Source organism: Rana temporaria, chromosome 11 (genome assembly GCF_905171775.1).
Source record: "Rana temporaria chromosome 11, aRanTem1.1, whole genome shotgun sequence".
NCBI lineage: Eukaryota > Metazoa > Chordata > Amphibia > Anura > Ranidae > Rana > Rana temporaria.
Window position 1 is genome coordinate 4,278,275 of NC_053499.1, and position 18,486 is coordinate 4,296,760.

The 18,486-nt window shown below is 46.1% G+C and overlaps 1 protein-coding gene across 1 annotated transcript in view; it reads right to left on the minus strand.

Moving 5' to 3' along the window:
- The window catches only part of NELL1 (neural EGFL like 1), a 1,277,601-nt gene that overhangs the window by 758,331 nt on the left and 500,784 nt on the right, over positions 1-18,486 (minus strand). The window contains 1 exon segment of the mRNA XM_040327905.1: positions 16,046-16,142. Coding sequence (XP_040183839.1) covers positions 16,046-16,142 — 97 coding nt within the window.

Below are 18,486 nucleotides of genomic sequence, written 5' to 3' on the forward strand. Positions count from 1 at the left end.
CCTATCGTTGGAATCAGTTGGAAGAATAGTGCCCTATTGTTGGAATCAGTTGGAAGAATAGTGCCCTATCGTTGGAATCAGTTGGAAGAATAGTGCCCTATCGTTGGTGACAGTTGGAAGAATAGTGCCCTATTGTTGGTGACAGTTGGAAGAATAGTGCCCTATCGTTGGAATCAGTTGGAAGAATAGTGCCCTATCGTTGGTGACAGTTGGAAGAATAGTGCCCTATTGTTGGTGTCAATTGGAAGAATAGTGCCTCAGACAGGTAGGCAGACCGCTATGCGTTTCAAGCTTGACCCCTGAGACGCATAGCGGGCCACCTACCACAGACTGGCAACGTTGCTTTGTCCCCCCCCCACCTTGAAAGGCTTTTTGGAAGTTTATTTTGCCGCTTGGCACCATCTGGCACTCGGCGATCGCCGGAAAAAACATCACATTCCCTACTGCACCGTCCTCGCGTTGGTTAACAGCACCCGCCTCCTCTTTTTTTTTTTTACGACGCCGAGATAAAAATAAATTGAAAGTCAGAGAATATAAAGACAGGCGTCCTAATGTGGGGGAACAAAATAAGATAAACTCCGGGGCCCAATAAATTGCCGGGTCTTTTAGGTGATAAGAAATTTATGTCTGCAATAGGAAGAAAAAAAAAAAAGGGGGGGGAGGAGGGTCTCGCGTCTCAATTCTCTCCGCCGCTTTCCACCTTTCCGAGCAGCTCCCGATGATTACGCCACGGAAAAAAAAAACAGAAGCCGCCCGCCCGCCACGCGCACAAACACTAAAACAAATTGTCTTAAAATGCACCGGGGAGCCCTGCTGTGGATGTAAATGCCTCGCTGGGGAACGGGATGGTTTATGAACTGGTACGGCGCCAGCTGTTTATTGCTTGGAAGAGGCTGGAGAAGAGAAGGAGGCAACCTGTGGGCAGAGGAACTACATAACCCCCCCCCCCCCCCCCCCCCCCCCCGTGCCCGGCTGGTCAGGGCCATGCTGAGACCTGTAGTTCCTTCTCCTTCAAGGACAACCTCTTTCAAAAGGTTACATTGTATCCATTTATATCTGACTGTGCTTCTTTATGTTCCATAAGTCTCTTGATTGACGCTATAAAGGAGACGGCAGATCCTCGGCTGTCATTGTCCCAGCGGGCGGCTCAGACACTTTATTTAAAGTAAAAATAAATTATGCATGAATAAATCCCCGACATGTCACAATGTACAGCGATGCTATCATCTCACAGAGAAGCTTCACCTTTTATTATTAAAAAGTCATCACTGCGCTGCAGCCAGTGACTTTACCTAGGCCGAGATGATGTTATCAGTCTGCTACAGGCAAGAAGAAGCATTTCCTCAGTCCCCGTGCCCAGTGACTTTGCCCATATGATGGGCACAGTGGCTGCATTTGATGGGCACATGGATTGCATTTTATGGTCACAGTGGCTAAATTTGATGGGGCACAGTGGCTGAATTCATTGGGCACAGTGGCTGCATATGATGGGCACAGTGGCTGAATTTTATGGGGCACAGTGGCTGAATTTGATGGGGCACAGTGGCTGAATATGATGGGGCACAGTGGCTGCATTTGATGGGAACAGTGGCTGCATATGATGGGCACAGTGGCTGCATATGATGGGCATAGTGGCAGAATTAGATGGGGCACAGTGGCTGCATATGATGGGCACAGTGGCTGCATATGATGGGCACAGTGGCTGAATTTGATGGGCACAGTGGCTGAATTTGATGGGGCACAGTGGCTGAATATGATGGGGCACAGTGGCTGCATTTGATGGGAACAGTGGCTGCATATGATGGGCACAGTGGCTGCATATGATGGGCACAGTGGCAGAATTAGATGGGGCACAGTGGTTGCATATGATGGGCACAGTGGCTGCATATTGATGGGCACAGTGGCTGAATTTGATGGGCACAGTGTCTGCATATGATGGGCACAGTGGTTGCATATGATGGGCACAGTGGCTGCATATGATGGGCACAGTGGCTGCATATTGATGGGGCACAGTGGCTGAATTTGATGGGCACAGTGGCTGAATTTGATGGGCACAGTGTCTGCATATGATGGGCACAGTTGCTGCATTTGATGGGCACAGTGGCTGCATTTGATGGGCACAGTGGCTGCATTTGCCCAGTGACTTTGCCTAGGTTAAGATTATGTTATCAGTCTGCTACAGGCAGGAGGAAACATTTCATCAATCTCCCCTCTCTCAGTGACTTTGCATAGGCTGAGATGAAGTCATCAGCTTGCTGCAGACAATAGAAAGCATTTCCTCATTCTCCTTTCTCCCAGTAACCTTGCATAGGCTGAGATGACGTCCTCAGTCTGCTGCAGGCAATATGAAGCATTTCCTTAGTCTCCCCTCCCACAGTGACTTTGCCAAGGCTGAGCAGATGTCATCGGTGTGCCCCTCGCCCAGTAATTTTGCCAAGGCTGAGATGATGTCATCAGTCTGCTGCAGGCAGGAGGAAGCATGTCCTCCATATCCCCTCACTCAGTGACTTTACCTAGGCTGAGATGATGTCAGTAGTCTGCTGCCGGCAGTTGGAAGCATTTCTTCAGTCTCCCCTCACCCAGTGACTGCATTTGATGGGGCACATTGGCTGCATTTGATGGGCACAGTGGCTGAATATGATGGGCACAGTGGCTGCATATGATGGGCACAGTGGCTGAATATGATGGGCACAGTGGCTGAATATGATGGGCACAGTGGCTGAATATGATGGGCACAGTGGCTGAATATGATGGGCACAGTGGCAGCATTTGATGGGCACAGTGGCAGCAATTGATGGGGCACACTGATGGCAATTGATGGGGCACATTGGTGGCAATTAATGGGGCAAACTAATGGGGCAAAATGGTGGCAATTGATAAGGCACACTGGCAGCAATTGATGGGGCACACTGGCGGTAATTGATGAGGCACACTGGCAGCAATTGATGGGGTACACTGACGGCAATTGTTGGGGCACATTGGTGGCAATTAATGGGGCACACTGACGGCAATTGATAGGGCAAAATGGTGGCAATTGATGGGGCACACTGGCAGCAATTGATGGTTACAGTAGCTGCGCTTGATGGCACAGTGGCCGCAATTTATGGGTACAGTGGCTGTTTGATGGGCACAGTGACTGCGCTTGATGGGCACAGTGGCAGCTTTTAATGGGCACAGTGGTGGCAATTGATGTTTTTTTTTTTAGTTTGTTTGCGCCCCCCAAAAAATTTTAAGCGCCAGCCGCTACACAGCTAAAACATATCGTGTGTGGAACGTAGTGACACAACACTCAGGTGTTGATGGGCACCATTCATTTTTGAGTGGAAAGACACCAAAGCTCCTCATGAAGCACGTAATACCATTTATAGTAGATAAAACCTAAATATGATCACAAACATAAGAAGTGATCCAACATGTGAACATAAAACGCAGCTGATCCACGAGAAAATGAAGATACAATGACCCAATACCACCATAGATGGAAAACGTCGATCCTGAATGGCCATTTGCCGTTGAAGGTCATCGGTGGAAGACGGTGTGGAGGTTCCTGGGCGTTGTATCTTCTCATTTCTGCTGATCAGTGGAGTTTTATGTTCATGTGTTGGCTCGTTTCCTATGTTTGTGAGTATTAATTATGTTTTATTCATAATAAATGGTAGTAAGTGCCTCATTTTTTGCCTTGTCTTGTACACCAGATGGCCCTATCTGTCACAAAAGCATCCAGCCATGATGTGATGGAAAAGCAGAAGAGTCCTAGAAAGCTCTTATACCGGCTTAGTGTGCCACATTGGGTCAATCGTGTTACCAGCGCCCCTACTCCTTTGTTAGGTGCAGGGCTGCTCATGAGAGCTGCCACCTTGGAATTCCCTACAAAGAGCTGGTGATTCTGGTGACATGGGTGACCTCATATGGCCACAGGACTAAACGTGGACAATGTCACTGCCTGGACATGGAAATGTGGCCCATCTTGGGTCAATCATGTCACCAATATACCTACTCCTTTGGCACATGGTAAACTGAGTTTGGCCTAAGCCTTGGCTCATCCGCAATTGTGAGGGCAGGGACTGATGTTAACCACTTCCCGCCTGGTCAATAGCATATTGACGTCCAGCAAGATAACGTGCCGGCGCACGCCAGTCTGACGCGCCGCACCTCCGATCTTGATAAGATGCCTCTGTTAGAGGCTTCTCACCACGTGATCAGCTGGTTCATTTCTTGGTTCACACTGATAGGGAGAGACGATCAGCGGCTCTCCCTATCAGGGGGAGGGGGGGGGGGTCTGTGCTGATAATCAGCACATTTATTATCAGCACAGTGCCCGCAAATGTACCAATCACCTGCAAACCAGTGCCCAGCAGTGCCCCAATAATAAACTCTGCAAGTGGCCACCACAGTGCCAATCCCTGCCCACCACAGTGCCAATCACTGCCCAGCAGTAACACCTGTCAGTACCTCATCATCAGTGCTGCCCATCAGTGCCGCCTGTCAGTGCCGCCGGGGCAGTGCCCATCAGTGCCACCGGGGCAGTGCCCATCACTGCTGCATATCAGTGCCGCCTATTAGTGCCCATCAATTCTACATATCAGTGCCTGCTCATTAGTGCCCATCAATGCCACTTTATCAGTGCCAACTCATCAGTGCCCATCAGTGCCTATAAGTGTCGTCTCATCAGTGCCCATAAGTGTCGCCTCATCAGTGCCCATAAGTGTCGCCTCATCAGTGCCCATAAGTGTCGCCTCATCAGTGCCCATAAGTGTTGCCTCATCAGTGCCTATAAGTGTCACCTCATCAGTGCCCATCAGTGAAGTGGAAAACAACATTTTATGACAGAAACTAAAAAAAAAGTTTGTTTACAAAAAAATAAAAACCGCAGACAGGGCCGGCCTTAGGTGTTCAGGCACCCTGTGCGAGGTAATCTTGTTTCGCCCCCCCCCCCCCATCTTCACCCCTCGCCCCCTGGTCACCTAAACATACACAAGGAGGCTGTCCGGGGCCCCTCTATCCTCTGCCGGGAGCCTGGGGAGCGACAATAAGGAGGAAGAGGTGAGGCAAGAGTCAGCGCCGCCCCTAGATGGCAGTGCGCCCTAGGTGGCTGTCTTCCTAATCCGCCTAGTGGTAGCGTTGGCCGGGCCCTGCTGCGACTCACATTCTCCGAGCTGTGATGGCCGCACGGCGCTCCTATTGCCCATGGCGCCCTGTGTGGCCGCACAGCTCGCACACCCCAAAGGCTGGCCCTGACCGCAGAGGTGATCAAACACCACAAAAAAAAAAGCTCTATTTGTGGGGAAAAAAACATAACGATTTTATTTGGGTACAGTGTTGTATGACCGCGCAATTGTCATTCAAAGTGCAACAGCGCTGAAAGCTGAAAATTGTCCTGGGCAGGAGGGGGCGTAGTGCCCCCCTGGTATTGAAGTGGTTAATGTACAGCATGTAAAGTGCTATCTATGTATATTGTTAGCGCTCCATAAATACCTGTAACAAATAAATAAATAAAACCAATTCAATTCTGAAACTGCGCTGAGCTGAATTCAAGCAAACAGAGAGAGAGCCTCGTATATCTTCTAAGACCTTCCCGGGGTCTCGGGGTGACCCCCGAGCTTCTGATTTAATAAAAACCTCTTCAGGTGGCCTAATAAGAGCGGGAGAGGATCTGACAACACAATGGGAAAGGGATGTAAGGGAATGAGAAATGCCGCTTTTTTCTGTACTGAATCTAATTTGAGCAACTGGCTGGTAAATAAAAGGTGGGAAGCTGCTACAGCGGCCCTCCTGACCCCGTGGCCCCGGCGGATATTGGAGCGCCCCTCACCTCTGTAGTCATGGGATTCTTAGCTTAGCTCTTCAGTTTCTTGGAATTCTGTTAAAAAACATTTTCCTATGAGCTCCGTATTTATTTTAGAGCCAATTTTTTTTTCCATTCAAAGTTTTTATTTTTAGAATAATAAATAACAACAGCTACAGAATATCTGATGTTGACAAAAATAAAATAAAAAATACAATAATGTGATACAGATCAATACAAATATAAGTATTGTAGTAGGTTTGCTGTCCATGTGGAAGAACTCAATATAGAATAGGTTTTGGTTTTACAGCATAGAAATAGTTTGTTGTCCGGGGGACATACGGCCGAGGAGCACCGATTTTTCAAACCTGGGCACCCCTTCCATGGACTCCCATGTTAAACGGTCATTTGCCTGGTGAATTTGGGGATCGGGTATTGACCGGTCGTAGGTCCCTTGGACCCAGCACTTGGCACACATGTAGCCCCATTTCTCCTCTACAAGTATACAAAGATTGTTGTTTGGGGGACCTACAGCCAGGGAGCACCGATTTTTCAAATTCGGGCACCCCTTCCATAGACTCCCATGTTAAACAGTAATTTCTCCAGTGATTTTGGGGACCCAGTACTGGCCGGTCGTAGGTCCCCTGGACCCTAACCTTCGCACACATATAGCTCCATTTCTCCTCTACAAGTGTGCAAAGTTTTTTGTTGGGGGGACCTACGGCTGGGGAGCACCTATTTTTCAAAGCCGGGCACCCCTTTCATAGACTCCCATGTTAAGCGGTAATTTCTCCGGTGAATTTTGTGGACCATGTACCAGCCGGTCGTAGGTTCCCTGGCTTGGGAAATTGGCACAAATGTAGCCCTATTTCTTCTCTATAAGTGGGCAAAGTTTGTTGTCTAGAGGACCTACGGCTGGGGAGCACTGATTTTTCAAACCGGGCACCCCTTCCATAGACTCCCATGTTAAACGTCAGTCTAGCCATGGACACAGTGAGGCATGGACACAGTGAGGCATGGACATATTGAGGCATGTACATGGACAAAGTGAGGCACAGTGAGGCATGCAGATGGACACCCTAGGCTTTTCCCAGTTTTTTTGTGGTCATTGGTGTCAGTGGGAGGAATAGTGTCCCATCATTGGTGTCAGTGGGAGGAATAGTGTCCCATCATTGGTATCAGTGGGAGGAATAGTGTCCCATCATTGGTGTCAGTGGGAGGAATAGTGCCCCATCATTGGTATCAGTGGGAGGAATACTGTCCCATCATTGGTGTCAGTGGGAGGAATTGTGTCCCATCATTGGTGTCAGTGGGAGGAATAGTGTCCCATCATTGGTGTCAGTGGGAGGAATAGTGTCCCATCATTGGTGTCAGTGGGAGGAATAGTGTCCCATCATTGGTATCAGTGGGAGGAATTGTGTCCCATCATTGGTGTCAGTGGAAGGAATAGTGTCCCATCATTGGTGGCAGTGGAAGGAATAGTGCCCCATCATTGGTGTCAGTGGGAGGAATAGTGTCCCATCATTGGTGTCAGTGGGAGGAATAGTGCCCCATCATTGGTGTCAGTGGGAGGAATAGTGTCTCATCATTGGTGTCAGTGAGAGGAATAGTGTCTCATCATTGGTGTCAGTGGGAGGAATAGTGTCCCATCATTGGTATCACTGTGGGAGGAATAGTGCCCCATCATTGGTATCAGATGATGAACAGACTTTGCACTAAGCCAACATTTCTGTATTGAAAATCCTTTTTTATTATTGGTCTTATGTAATAACAATTTAGTCTATGGGGAAGGGTGAGGGGACTAGGGGCACCTGGTGGGAAGCCCCATGATCCAGGTAGGACATACAAACCCCATGCAGATAGGCTCATTGATGGGAATTGAATCTCTAGCAGAGAGTTTCCCGCACGTCGCCATGCTGAATACATTTACCAGCCTCGCCGTCCTCAAATTAAGATTTGTGCAACAGCTTCTGAGAGCCCATAGAATGGCCTAATATCGCAAAACACGCGCAGAAGACAGCTGCTAACACTTCAATAAAAGGGTAAAATATTGCTACCAAAATAAAAAATAAATAAAAACAGACTTTTTACAGTGGGCCGACCAGATGGGCCCCGTAATTTATATTTCTAGAATCAAACTAAATTTTTCTGCCATGAAACTCTATTTTTCCTCCATCCCTAACCGGCGTATCGGCGAGTCTCCAGCTGTTTTCCAAACTGCTAATGAGTTAAGATATTAATTTTCCTGCATTCTGTAACCGCGCACAACCGAGCGAGGCATAAAATAAAGATTTAAGTACGGGGGAAGGGGAGGAGTAGAGGGACGTTTGTGTGATGCAGTGTGGCACTGGGCATATGTTTACCATCTGCAGAGCAGCTGATGTAGAAAAAAAAAAAAAATACAAAAAAATAAACAGATGCGGCCCATAAAATACGACATCAATTTTGTGCCACGTCCCGGTAACTCATCCACTTTAGTAGACATGACGTGAAGGTATGAAGACCCATAAAAGGGTAGGTGCGTCAGGAGATTGCAAAGTGAAACTTGGAATGCATAAAAAAAAAGGAACTGGAATTAAAAAAGGAAAAAAAAATCATAAAAAAGTAAAAAAAAAATCATAAAAAAAGAAAAAAAGAAGAAAATTGTTGACAAAATGTAGTTAAAAAATATATAAAAATTGATCCTCCATCCACTTTAGCAGACAGGACGTAAAGGGTAGGTGTGTCAGGAGATTGCAAAGTGAAATTTGGAATGCATTAAAAAATAAACTGGAATTTAAAAAAAATAAAAAAAATCATAAAAAAATTTAATTGTTGACAAAATTTCAATAAAATATATAAAAAAAAGTGATCCTTCATCAACTTCATCAACTACTTTACAGCGGCTCCTGTGGGAGTACCACTACTTTACAGCGGCTCCTGCGGGAGTACCACTACTTTACAGTGGCTCCTGTGGGAGTACCACTACTTTACAGCGGCTCCTGCGGGAGTACCACTACTTTACAGTGGCTCCTGCGGGGATACAACTACTTTACAGCGGCTCCTGCGGGAGCACCACTACTTTACAGCGGCTCCTGCGGGAGCACCACTACTTTACAGCGGCTACTGTGGGAGCACCACTACTTTACTGCGGCTCCTTCACGAGTACCACTACTTTACAGCGGCTCCTGCGGGAGTACCACTGCAGGGTTAAGGCTTGCATTAGCGTTAGAAATAGATCTGGCTTTGTTTATCTACAGAGCCATGTGATTAACATGTCAGCCGTATTATAAGAATAAAGAACCACGAGATTCTTCAAGACGAAATCTGATGCTAATTTTTGACAACATTTCAGGAAAGACAAAACCAATTATTTTGATGCTGAATTGACTTCTGTGAAATCACTCGACTAACCGCCACTTGGCAGTTATTCCAACATATTTCTCCAATGACAATTTGTTATGATAATGAGAAGGGGGAGGGGAGGGGAAGTCAAGAAAATAAATAGTCGACCATTAACAAAGAAAGTATAACAAAATATTTAAAAAATTAAAAACAAAATGTTTTTAAAAATAAAATAAACTTTGGGGCAGATCCACGTACAGCGGCGCATCTTTCCGCCGGGCGTAGCCTATCTAAGATACACTACGCCGCAACGTACTTTTTTTTTTCGAATCCGCAAAGAATCCGCGCCGTAATTTACGGCGGCGTAGTGTATCTTTGGCAGCGTAAGGGCGCGCAATTTAAATTGTTGTGATGGGGGCGTGTTTTATGTAAATACGCCGTCACCCGACGTAAATGACTTTTTTTTTTAACTGCGCATGCACCGTCCTTGGAGGTATCCCAGTGCGCATGCGCCGTCCGTGGGGGTATCCCAGTGCGCATGTTTGAAATTAAACCGGAACAAGCCAATGCTTACGACGGTGACGTCATTCTATGCAAATCCCTCTTCGCGAACAGCTTGCGCAAACGACGTAAAAAATTCTAAATTGGACGCGGGAACGACGGCCATACTTAACATTGAGTACGCCTCATTATAGCAGCTTTAACTATACGCCGGAAAAAGCCGAACGCAAACGACGTAAAAAAAAATGCGCCGCCCGGACGTATGTTCGTGGATCATCGTATCTAGCTAATTTGCATACTCGACACGGAATTCGATGGAAACGCCACCTAGCGGCCAGCGTAAATATACACCTACGATCCGACGGCGTACTAAGACGTACGCCTGTCGGATCGCTCCCTCATTCCGTCGTATCTTGTTTTGTGGATACAAAACAAAGATACGACGCGGGAACTTTGAAATTACGCGGCGTATCAATAGATACGCCGGCGTAATTTCTTTGTGGATCTGCCCCTATATATTTATTTATATATACAGGGCCGGATCCAGAAAGAAGATACGACGGCGTATCTCCTGATACGCCGTCGTATCTCTGAGTCCGGCCGTCGTATCTATGCGCCTGATTCATAGAAGTGACTTACACCGTCGGATCTTAGGCTGCAATTCCAGGCCGGCCGCTAGGTGGCGCTTCCATGTCTTTTACGCGTCGGATATGCAAATGAGCATTTACGCCGATTCAGAAACGAACGAGCGCCCGGCGCTTTTTTTTACGTCGTTTGCGTTCGGCTTTTTCCGGCGGAAAGTTACCCCTGCTACAGCAGGGGTAAATGCGGCGTATCCTATGTTAAGTATGGCCGTCGTTCCCCCGCCGAGTTTTCATTTTTTTACGTCGTTTGCGTAAGTCGTTCACGAATACGGCCGGACGTAATTTACGTCAACGTCGAAACCAATGACGTCCTTGTGATGTCATTTGGAGCAATGCACGCTGGGTATATTTGCGAACGGGGCATGCGCTGTTCAAACGGCGCGGGGACGCGCCTGATTTAAATAGTACACGCCCCCTAGCCGCGGAATTTGAATTCCGCCGGGGGATTTACGATACACCGCCGCAACTTTAGAGGCAAGTGCTTTCTGAATAAAGCACTTGCTTCAAAAAATAGCGGCGGCGTAACGTAAATCAGATCTAAAGATCCGCTAACCTATCTGAATCTAGCCCATATAGTTTATTTATTTTATTTTTAACTAAGTATATATATATATATATATATATATATATATATATATATATATAGATATATGAGAGAGAGAGAGATAAATGCTCAGTTAAAAATAAAAAAGTAAATTATAAGTAACTAGTGCAAAAAATGTATTAAGTAAAAAACAACGAGGGAAGAAAATAACAGAGAACTGTTCCGGACTGATTTGCATTAGTAGACTACATTTGGTATGTTATCTGCATGAATGAAAGGCAGGAAAAAAATGTAAGAAAATATAAAATAAAGTAACTGGGGAAATAAAAGTAAAAACATTTATAAAAAATAAATAAACAATCTAAAGTAAAAAAACAAACAAACAATGAACATGCTGAAAGTAAAAAGCCAGTAAAATTGTAAACAAGTAAACTAAAAGGAAACAAAATAAAAATAAAACTCGTCTCGGGTGATTGCATTATCAAAGAAACTCCATTTGGTATTTTATCTGCATGACTGGAATGTAGAGCACTTTTTTTCTCTCTAACTGGTGGCTGTGTAATCAGTTATGTACTGAATGCATGAAGGGGAAATTGAATGAGTATTCAACCATCTTGATAATGGAAAATTCAGGACAATTTGGAGGAGAATATTGCTGTCACATGGGCAATTTTCTCAAATGAATAATGTTTTGATGTGAAGAACCTTTTTAGATGTGGCCTTCATACCTAAATAGGGGCGGGATGAGAGGCTTCTATTTCAGAATTGCAAAAATACAGAAGGGGACTTTGAAGTCTTTTTTTTCCCATTCTCATTAATATATTGTAATGGCCAATAAGCTTCGAGATATCTCAATCAAAAATAATCATGGAGGGGAAAAAATCACAGACATTCAACTTCCATCTGCTTCTCTTACATTAAATTACTACTATCATTACCTATAGGATGTGGATAATGTTTTTTTTTGTTGTTGTTATGTAATTTATGATTTTCAATAAAATCAGAGTTAAACAAAAATAAAAAAAAATGGAGAAAAAAAAGAAAGGGGGAAAAAAAAATAAAAAAAAAAATATTGCTGTCTACTTTTATATAAAGTAACATATAGCAAATACATTGTAATTAAAAAATATACGTGTTTAATGAAAAATGTTACATTGACCACTGAATACATTTTAACCACTTTGGCCCGGATTCACAGACATTGGCGCACATTTATGCCGCCGTAGCGTATCTCTGATACGCTATGCCAACGCAGCGCATGGAGGCAAGCATTGAATTCACAAAGCACTTCCTCCCAAAACTGCGCTGGGTTTCCAAGGCGTAAGTCGGCGGAAGTGGGCGTGAGCCATGCAAATGAGGCGTGACCCCATGCAAATGAAGGGCTGAGCGCCAGACAGATACGTATAACGAACGGCGCATGCGCAGTGTGCATGCTCACAATCACGTCGGAACAACTGCCTAAGATACGCCGGATCACTGCCTACGGCGTGAACGTAACCTACGCCTAGTCATATTCACGTCCTACGTAAACTACGTAAAATACGTCGGCTTGTGTTTCCTGGTGCAGCCCTTTGCATGGATGTTGCTGAGTTACACCTCCTTTATGGGGAATAACTTTACGCCGGACTTATGACTTTACGCACACTGCGTCGGACGGACGTACGTACGTTCGTGAATCGGCGTATCTCCCTCATTTGCATATGTGAATAGAAAATCAATGGGAACGCCAAATGCGTCCAGCGTAAATATGCGCCCACTCTACGCCGGCGTAGGCAAGTTACGTCGGACGGATGAAGCCTATTTTCAGGCGTATCTTAGTTTCTGAGTTCGGCGCATAGATACGACGGCGCATATTTGCACTTACGCGGCGTATCTCGAGATACGTCGGCGCAAGTGCTTTGTGATTCCGGGCCATTGTAATTAAAAAATATACGTGTTTAATGAAAAATGTTACATTGACCACTGAATACATTTTAACCACTTTACCTGCAGAAGTTTTACGACCCCTTCATGACCAGTTCGTTTTTTTTGCGATACAGCACTGCGTTATTTTAACTGACAATTGCGCGGTCGTGCGACGCTCTATCCAAATAAAATGTATGTCCTTTTTTTCTCATAAAATGAGCTTTCTCATGGTGGTATTTTATCACCTCTTTTTTTTTGTGTGTGCTATAAACAAAAAAAAAAACGGCCGACCTTTTTGAAAAAAGAAAACAATATTTTTTACTTTCTGCTATAAAACATACCCAATAAAAAAAAAAAAAAATGTAAAAAATTAAATTTCTTCATAAATTTAGGGCACTATGTATTCTGATACATTTTTCTGGTAAAAAAAAATCCAATAAGCGAATTCTGAACAGTTTGCGGAAAAGTTATAGCGCCTACAAACTGAGACATAGATGGAGTTTTTTTAATTTTTTTTTACTAGCAATGGCAGCGATCAGCAACTGCGATATTGCGGCGAACAAATCAGACACCTAACTGACACTTTTGGGAACCAGTGACACTAATACAGCGGAACCTCGGATTACGAGTATAATCGGTTCCAGGAGAAGGCTCGTAATCCAAAGCACTCACATATGAAAGCGAGTTTCCCCATTGAAGTCAATGGAAATTAAAATAATGTGTTCGGCATTGACTTCAATGGCATGCAATACCGCATGTGGCCAGAGGTGGGGGGGGGCACTGGAGAGCCTCAGGAACACACGAAAAGGCCAGAGGACAGCTCGGCTGACCTTGGCAAACACCGTCTCGAGAATGGAGTATTTCAGAGTCTTTACAATCATTTCTGAACAGCTCTGAATGACGCCGATCGTACAGCTCCGCTCAGCTCCCTCGCCCCCCACCCCCACCTCAGGCCGAACGCGGTACTGCACACAGCTTTGGCTTGAATCCTGACAACACTCACAAGCCGAGTTAGGATTTAAAAAAAAACAGTGCTTGTATTGCGAAACTCTTGTTAACTGCGTTACTCGCAATCTTAGGTTCAACTGTACAGTGATCAGTGCTAAAAATATGCACTGTCACTGTACCAATGACTGGCTGGGAAGGGGGATAAACCTCAGGGGTGATCAAAGGGGTAACTGTTAACGCCTAGCTGGTGTTTCAGTGTAGTGGGGAAGGAGGTGCTTTTACTAGGGGAAGGCATGTATCAGTGTTCCTGCTTTACAAAAACACAGGATCCATGCCTTCCCTGCTGACAGATTGCCGTTCCGCCTTTGTAAAGAATGATCGGCGGGTGCCGGCAGACTTCGGGTTCGTGGGACCCGCTGATCAGCTGTAAGCGAGCTGCCGGCGGCACGCACTCGCGCCCCGATACCTAGAAGTGCAGGATCACGTATGTTTATATATATACACACACGATCCTCCTGCACAGCGCGGCCGCCCTGTAGCAGCTCCCTGGGAGCGGCACATTTTGGCATGTTTGCCTTGGGTGCCACCTACCTGCTAAGGTATGTTCCTGACACCCATTAGAGCAGAGCAAGCTATTCAGATGAGTAGCAGCACAACGTCTTCACCATTACAGAACAAGCTTCCCTTTGAATGCAAATTGCTCCTGATAAGAATTGTCAGTCAGGCAGACATTGGGGGGAGCACTCAGGAGATCATTTGTATCTTATGGATATCAGTCTGCGCCCCCCCCTCCCCCCTTGTTATTTCAAGTGACCCTCTCATGTGTACCAAACAGAAAAAGCATAAAAAATAATCTCCATTCTTCATATGTATGCAAATCCCATTAGAAATAACCATAAAGAACTGGAATAGGTTGCCTAGTAATCATCGGTTGCCAAGAACGTGATAATAAGACGCAGCCCGGGGCCTCCCCCAACTTAGCGCCGCTAATTAATGCGCAACATTGACGACTGAATAATAACCGGAGAACTCGATGAATGTGAAAATGTGAATTTAAAAGACAACCGTTTCCTCGGCAGCTGCAAACAAAGAGCCAAGGAACCAACCAAACCAACTAACCCAACCAACCAACCAACCAACCAATCCAATCCATCCCAACCCAAACCAAACCAACCCAACCCAACCCAACCAACCCAACCAACCAATCCAACCAACCAACCAACCCAACCCAACCAACCAATCCAACCAACCCAACCCCAACCAACCAACAAACCAACCAACCAAACCAACCAACCAACCCAACCAAACCCAACAAACCCAATCCAAACAACCAAACCAACCAAACTAACAAACCAACCAACCAAACCAACCAACCAACCCAACCCAACCCAAACCAACCCAACAAACCGACCAACCAATCCAACTAACCCAACCAACCAACCCAATCATTTCATTCCTGGAAGGGGGATTCCACCGAGAACCTGGAAATTATACATTTAGTTTTTTTTTGTATCACAACAACCAAAATTTACTGGAAATCTTGTTGGGTGTTTTTTTCTTTATTAAAGTGTCACTAAACCCACATCATCATCATCATCATCATCATCATCATCATCATCATCATCATCATATTATCATCATCACCATCATCATCATATCATAAAACTATCAATGAATGGTGTATTACATGCTGTGCATATTCATTTAGTCACTCAGGTACATGGGGGGGCCCTGCAGTTTCCCCCCAGTTCCCCAGCAGGGGGAAATCACATGTGGACAGGGGGGTGATCAGAGCACCTATACTGTGTCCTGTACCATGTCCCCGTACTGTGTCTTACTGTGTCCTGTACCATGTCCCTGTACTGTGGTGATGGTGATGGTGGTGATGGTGGTGATGGTGAGGGTGGTGATGGTGAGGGTGGTGGTGATGGTGGGGGTGATGGTGGTGGTGATGGTCGTGATGATGATGATGGTGGTGGTGGTGATGGTCGTGATGATGATGATGGTGGTGATGGTGATGGTGGTGGTGATGGTCGTGATGATGGTGATGATGGTGGTGGTGATGGTGATGGTGGTGATGATGGAGATGGTGGTGATGGTGGTGATGATGGTAGTGATGGTGAGGGTGGTGGTGGTGATGGTGAGGGTGGTGGTGATGGTGGGGGTGATGGTGATGGTGATGATGGTGATGGTGATGAAGGTGATGGTGAGAGTGGTGATGGTGATGGTGATGGTGGTGATGATGGTGATGGTGGTGATGATGATGGTGATGATGGTGATGGTGGTGATGGTGGTGGACACGTCTAGGGCAGCTATAAGATGAACGCAATACATACACAATGCAGCTTATGATTTTTGCCTGGAGCCTCACCCTAATCCCAGCTTCCTGCTTACCTTAAAGAAGCCATGTTTTCTGTTGCGTTGCCCCAGCCACAGTGTACTTCCTGGCGAAAGGTTGGTTTCCGGAGGATCTATTACACGCTCGTAGATCCTACAAAAGTAAAATAAGAAATTTTGAGTCAGGAAATGGAGATTTCCAACAAAACAGCTGCAGAGTAATCCAATTATCCAATAAAAACCCAGAGAACGTGCCAAGCACATAAGACAATATAACCCAGGTGGGCTGGGTCCCAAGCCCTACTCCATATAGAAGCCATGGTTTCCATAAATGGTTCCGTATAGGCTGGCCCTGTGGTATCTGTTCTGATCAGTTGTTGGAAGGAAGAAGTCTCCCCGATGGCATGGGGATGCCCGGAGAAGCACCGGATGGCGGCAGGAGGGGGGGCGATGTCCCCTCCCATCGCCTATAAGAACAATCAAGCGGTGGATCTGCCGCTATGATCGTTCTTATGGTGCACTATTTTCAGTCGCCGGCTGAAAATAATGATATCTGAATGATGCCTGCAGCTGCTCCCATCATTCAGATATCCCGCCGAAAGTCCAGGACGTCATATGACGGCCGGCGGTAGGGAAGTTTAAATTGACGTGTTTTTTTTTTGTTAATAAATCTCATATTTTTGTACATTGTGTCTATGTGAGTCTTTGCCGTGCCATGAAAGTCCAAAGTTGCCCCAAACTCAGATTTTTCTCATTTGAATTGATCTAAATTTATACAATGGGGTAGATTCAGATAGATTAGCGGATCTTTAGATCCGCGTAATCTATATGATTTACGATCCGCCGGCGCAAGTTTTTGAGGCTAGTGCTGTATTCAGAAAGCACTTACCTCAAAACTTGCGGCGGAGTATCGTAAATCTCCCGGCGGAATTTAAATTCCGCGGCTAGGGGGCGTCTACAATTTAAATCAGGCGCGGCCCCGCGCCGATCCAACAGCGCATGCGCCGTCCGCAATTTTTCCCAGCGTGCATTGCTCCAAATGACGTCGCTAGGACGTCATTGGTTTCGGCGTGAGCGTAACTTGCGTCCGGCCGTATTCTGAATCGACTTACGCAAACAAGGTAAAAATTCAAAACTCGGCGCGGGAACGACGGCCATACGTAACATAGGATACCCCTCACATAGCAGGGGTAACTATACGCAGGAAAAACTCCAACGCAAGCGACGTAAAAAAAAGCGGCGGGCGTTCGTTTCTGAATCTGCGGATTGCATATTTGTCGCGTACAAAAAACGAAACGCCACCTAGCGGCCAGCGTGAGGTTGCAGCCTAAGATCCGACGGTGTAAGTCACTTACGCCTGTCGGATCTTAGGGAGATCAATGCGGAACCTGATTCTATGAATCAGCCGCATAGTTCCGACCGTCGGAACTCAGAGATACGCCGTCGTATCTCTATCTAAATCCGGGTCAAGATCTTTTTTCATATATTTTGTCAGTAGTGTCTGAAGACTTGTTGGCTAGAAAGATGGATCCCGGCTCTGCTCAGCCAAACTCAGACTCTTCACATTTTAATCACCTTCCTCAACAAAATCACCGGAGGAGCCGAGAAAAGTGCAAACTTATCATTTTCACCCGTAACAGTCAATACATTTCCGAGAGAACTCAACCTTCCCGATCTATAGGAACAAACATCAAAGAGTAATGAAGCCCTGACATATCGGATCTGGATTTACTTCACTTAGTTACATTGACTGGACGGAGGGTGGGGGCTGGGAAGAGGCGTACCTGGAGGAGAATGCCCGGGGCATGAAGATTAATGGACTTGTTACGCTTGATTGTCTAGTAACAGAATCGGCTATATATGTCTAAATTGCTAATTTTTTTTGCCAAATTGGCCATACAGTAGATGGAAAGAAACAGCACAACTTAGCTGGCAGAGTCCCAGTGGCGGTGCGTCCATAAAGGGCGCAGGAGCGCCGCCCCCTCTCTCCTGCACCCGTCAATCTCCAATACATAGATTCATGCATGAATCTATCTATTGTTGCTGCTTCCGCCCCCTATTCAGGTGTCCGGCCCCTTGTCGGGCACCGGGCATCTGAATTACAGCGGCGGGGGTGTTTTTGGAAGTGCCTGATTAGAGCCGTGGGCTCTAATAGGCTTCCAAAATGGTAAACAGCGGGCACAATGCTGTGCATTGACTGTTTACTTAGTGTTGTGTTAGGGAAGCAAATAAATCGCTTTCCTAACATTGGCCTGCCTCTCAGCCAATCAGGTGCTCGGGTCTGGTTACTTGTCACCAGATTGGCTGAAGCGACAGTTGCTGAGATTGGACACCTATCAGGCGTCCAATCATAGCAGAGGACGGGAAGAGGATGGGAAGAGGACGAGAGAAGACATTGAGGACTCGGAGCGTGGAGCAGTGACCCAAGATAGGTAAGTGCCGGGCAGGGGATGCACACTGGGGCATTGTTTGATGGGGCACAGTAGCGGAAATTGATG